Genomic DNA, 5121 nt, shown 5'->3' on the forward strand with positions numbered 1-5121 from the left:
ACGTGACCTTCACCATTCACACCTAAACTACTTAAAACAAATTTCAATTCTTTTCAAAGTTAGAATGTGCCATATATCTTGACATAGTTAATAGACATGCTTTGGATGTAATTCCAGATTTGTGGATCCGATTGAAATAATGAGAACCGTAACACTGGAATACCTAACCAGTACACACACTACTTTCATTATTGAAATTTTTATTCCTTAATATTTCATTTTCTCTTCGCAGATGAAAGTATTAAGTATTTATCCTGGCAGTAAAGAGGAAACAAATACTAGTTAAAGACGTATTTGTACAAGATATTAAAACTGCTTCTTTTTTTTTTTTTTTTCCATTTCAAATTCACTTTCACATTTTTGATCTCAATAAAACACTTATTCTTTCATAGATTACCAGAAATGAAAAAAGCGCCCTGATTTCTAATTAAAACTAGACAAAAATAAATTTGAGTATCTTGACACAGTAGTAAACTTGACAAAATCCAAAAGTTGCATTATTATTGAACAAAATCATACCAGCTACCTTCAAAAGAATAATGTCATATAAGAAAAATAAATGAAACTTTCCAAGACAATGAACTAAGCAGAGCGATCAAAGATGACTCTTTAAATTTTGAATTACTCCATATGTATGTTTAACGCATACTTCAAATATCTATAAATATTCAGAATAGGCGAATATAGAAATCTAAAAACAGGCTGAAGATATCTAGATGCATATAAATTAGAATTATCAAACGCAACTATATATTTCCCGTTTTGTCTGTAATGGTTTCTAACATTTATCATCTTCGACTTTTTCAAGAAACAGCACCAACAAACAAGCATAGTCGACAAATATACTTGTTCTAATAGAACGGTGAAGATAAATTAGTTTGAATGAAACATTTACCTGAAGGTGCAGTCTTTGGAGTGGAATCAGTAGAGCAATTTATCAAGTCATTCACTGATTTTATTTCTTCTATAAATTGAGTTACGGATTTCATGTCGCCGATACTTTGAGTTTTGGTACCGGTCATGTTAGTGTTACCTGTAACGACATTACTACAACTAACATTAGTAGTGTTAGACACACTGCTACTTAAGGAATCAACACTGCTAGTTAGTTCTGTTGGAGTCGAGCTGGTTACAGAATCTTTACTTTCTGCCACTAGGCTTTGACCGGAACTACCACCAACCACCTGAACTTGAGGTTTCGTTGTAGTAACACTTTTGTCCGCTGATGGAACTATTGATGTACCAACGTGAACAGCTTCACGTGTTTGCTCACCATCCTTGGTATCATCCGAGGTAACAACGGATGATACACTAGAGTTAGCCAAACTGGACTCACTGCAGTTACTCCCGACAGGATCCATAGGTTTAGAATCACGTTTTTGTTGCAGAATTCAAGTAGCTTCTGAAATAATCTCCAAATTTAAAGAAGAATTTTCTTTCAATCGTTTACTTTGTTTTGGTCTTTTTATCTTCAAGGGAAATCCGTTTGTATTTTTTAATTCAATAATAAAATACTGGTAAATTTGAAAAATGAATTAGAAAAAAAAAGAGGATAAAAATAAAAAGATGTTTGAATAAGACAAATGGTACGGATTTTCTTTCTGTATCTGAAAGAGAATAAATAAACCGCTATTCGCTGCTTTTCCAGCAGCGGCCATGAGAATATGGCGGTAAGCCTTATGATCACGTGAACACGCTGAAACGAAAGCATTCACTAAATTAATTTTGTGTCATATTTATTATATTTATCAAAACTACATTTTGGTGTAGTGAAATAGGAGAATAAAGTTTGGCGAAATAATATTAGAAAATTAGAAACATTTCATTATTGCTATATCTATATTTCAAATATTGAATATAGTATATTACTTTGATTACATAGTGTTTGACAGTTTTATCGCTTTATATAAAAATTAAAATAGAACTAGGTAAAACTGGATCTGTAAAATGAAATGTGAATTTCGTTTCACTCTTCTCTAATTGAGCCGAGTTAGTCTTTTGGATATTTGCTAGTGAACATGTAACCAATTACTTTGAATATTTGCTATTAAACATGTAACCAAGTACTTTGAATATATTTTTATACCAAATGAGTACTTAATTGATAAAACTATCCCAATTCCCTTAATATTCAAAACATCTATTAACTAATTTACTTCAATGATAGAAAATAATTTTTTCCCATTTGGGAAAGAAAGCTTCGACACTAGACCAGTCCTTAGCAACACTCTTACCTCATAAATGATGCATTTCTCTTAGCTTACCTTCATCTGTTCTCCACCAGTTGTTCTTTGACTGTCCAAGCTTTCCCTTTCCAAATCTATTTTAATGCCAACTTTGGTGTTTTGTTGCGGTCCATTCTGAATGCGTAACTACCGGCGTTTTATATCGATGACAACCCTATTCCAACCAGTTTTGCACAATATGAAATTAACTGAATAAAAACCATACCCACTCTTCATACCTTTATTTCAGTATACGTTCACAAGAAAATACTCAAATTTTATTTGAATCACACCCAAGACGCAATATACTCTTTCCAATAATACGATTTAAAGTCCTGTAAATAAATCAAATAAATTTTATTTTCAATACAAATTTGCAAAATTGAAGCGTTCATTGTATTCGTTTTCCATTCTAATCAAAATCTTCTATTTAGAATAATTGAAACATAAATCATTGATTTTAATTTTAAACTGTTTTCTTCAATCACACAGCTAAGGAATCAACCATCAAAACTGGAAGATATTCTCGGCTAAGTGAAACTTTAACCCTCCTTATATAACATAGAAACTAGTATAATATTTAGTTTATTTCGATCTTAAACCTGACGGAAAAGTAAATCTACTTTAAATTTCCACAATAAATATATAAAGTGTTTAAAATGGAAAACTCATATCGCAAAGACATCATAGCGTTCTTTAAATTTCCTTTATACTTTCAAAAATTTAGTTCGCCGAAACTATAATAATCTACGTTTCTTTCGATTAATGAAAGAAAATTTTCTAGGTTCGTAGGTCAATTGCAAATTTTCTTTGAAATTTCTATATAGAAAAGAAAACGACAAGAAAGGAAAGGGAAAGGAAAACAACAGTAAGCCAGTTTCGTTTCATACATCCCAATGATGCAACATTACATCGAAACAATAGGAATTTCATCACAGGTAAAAATTGCACCACGTGTGGAATTTCAAATGATCTCTTCTGAACTTGCAAAGAGTTTACTTAGGGCTTACCGCATAATGTTGTCGTTTGCAATTGTATAGACATAAAACGAGATATTACTGAAAGGCAAACAAATCATTTTTAAAAGATAATGTTAATTAGTATCCTTAAAAATAATTTATACCATCACTTTTCATGTTTCTCTATCTGTATATGTTACATTCGGACAGATCAACAGAAAAAAATACTTTTATCTTTGTAGAATTAGTTTACTAAAAGATACCCAGAACGCAATTCAAAAAGGCACTTTATTAGTTAATTGTTTGTAAATTATTCAAATAAACATTACTTCATTTGTATATCTTAAACTGAGTTCGAAAGTTCTAATTAACAAACACCCCCATCACTAGGCTGCCATGGCCTTTCTTGCCGCCTGAATGCTGGTCGCTTCGCGCGTCATACGGATTTGAACCTGATACTCAAGAGAAGCTTGGCCCGGGCAAACATCCTCTCCATCTTGGAAGCATCTGGATTGTTCAGATGTGATGGGAAGAGACCTGGCGGCCTCACCCTGTGCCCTTGGTCGCAAGGCAGATGCCTTGTCTGGGATATCACAGTTAGAGACTCCTTTGCTTCTTCTCACATCCTGGATTCTGCGGTCATGGCAAGATCCACAGCTTCTGCGGCCGAGCGAAACAAAATCCTGAAATACCACGATCTGTCGGCCAATTACATCTTCCATCCTGTGGCGTTCAAGATGTTTGGTGGGGTCGGATCACTAATTGCGAGATTCCTGTCTTCACTGGCAACTTGCTTTGCAGAGGTAACTGGTGAGGCTCGTGAGGGTGCTTGGCTGTTCCAGCGCATCGGCCTCGCCATCACCCGTGACAACGCTGCAAGCGTGCTGGCGCACCTAAATAGCCATTAGAGAGGTTTCCTTGCACCCCCAACTTTTCAACCCAAGGTGGTGAATTGTTTTGTTTTTTTTCTTTTTTCTTTCTATTTTTTTTTGTTTTTTTCTTCTTTTTTCTTTTTAATTTTTTCAATTGTGTTCTCTGTTTTGTCCAATTTTCTAATTTAATTTTGTAAAACGGTAAAGACTGTGAAGGCAATAAAATACATACATACAGTTCTATATTTAAGAGATGAGGAATTATTTACATTATGTACAATTGATGGATAGTTGTCCTCATCTTGTTTGTTGTTAACACGAGTATATGGCGTAGTGGTTAAAAGCGCAGGCTACTAACCCCAAGATTCCGAGTTCGATTCCAGGCAGTGACCTGAATAATAATAAGAATAAGAATAACTACACTGAAAAATACCTTAGGAATGAGAACCCAGATTCGAAATTTCCCCAAGACACCTGATGAAGGCTGGAGGGTATATCAGCTGAAACATTGTGTTAATAATTGTAGTGAAAAAAACTGAAAGAACGGTTGGTCCTATAGCTGGCACCTAGTCACCATTTAAGAGAAGCTATGTGAACAGAATCACGTCGGGGTCACCAGTTATAAGAATTGGATGAGATATGACGGCTCGGCCATCTCTCCCCAGTTCTTATATTAATCATTAAATCCAGAAATTCAACAACACGAGGGATAACGGTAACAACAGATCAATAATTTATTCTAGGTTGGTGTAGAGCCGTTTCGTTCCTGGGTGAAAGGCATGCCGCTGGGATACCAAAGAAGCTTCGACCACATGTCGGGGTCGAGTTGAGAGAGCCTGGAAGAACGTCTTGTCGCGACAGCTGCTAGATCGAGAAGAGGTCAAACGCTATTGCTCTCTCTTCACCTGTTGCATTGCGCATGCGTGCTCGGGTACTTCCGCTGACGGCAAGTCCCTTGCACATGCGCAATGGCACTTCCCAAGATGACGGCCAATGGCGGCCACACGCGCCACTACACAACAAACAAGATGAGGACAAATATCCGTCAATTGTAAAAAAAATGTA

General features: G+C 35.1%; 1 protein-coding gene across 4 annotated transcripts in view; it reads right to left on the bottom strand.

Moving 5' to 3' along the window:
• The window catches only part of LOC106868485 (enhancer of mRNA-decapping protein 4), a 54946-nt gene extending 52615 nt beyond the window's left edge, over positions 1-2331 (bottom strand). For 2 of the 4 annotated variants that reach the window (XM_014913783.2, XM_014913779.2), the window contains exon 1: positions 896-1686. In XM_014913783.2, coding sequence (XP_014769269.1) covers positions 896-1361 — 466 coding nt within the window. In that variant the 5' untranslated portion in view covers positions 1362-1686. Of the gene's footprint in view, positions 1-895; positions 1687-2264 lie in introns of those variants that run through there. The other 2 variants (XM_014913781.2, XM_014913782.2) reach the window with 2 other exon arrangements.
• Positions 2332-5121: the final 2790 nt, after the last annotated feature.

This window comes from Octopus bimaculoides, chromosome 1 (genome assembly GCF_001194135.2).
Source record: "Octopus bimaculoides isolate UCB-OBI-ISO-001 chromosome 1, ASM119413v2, whole genome shotgun sequence".
Taxonomy (NCBI): domain Eukaryota; kingdom Metazoa; phylum Mollusca; class Cephalopoda; order Octopoda; family Octopodidae; genus Octopus; species Octopus bimaculoides.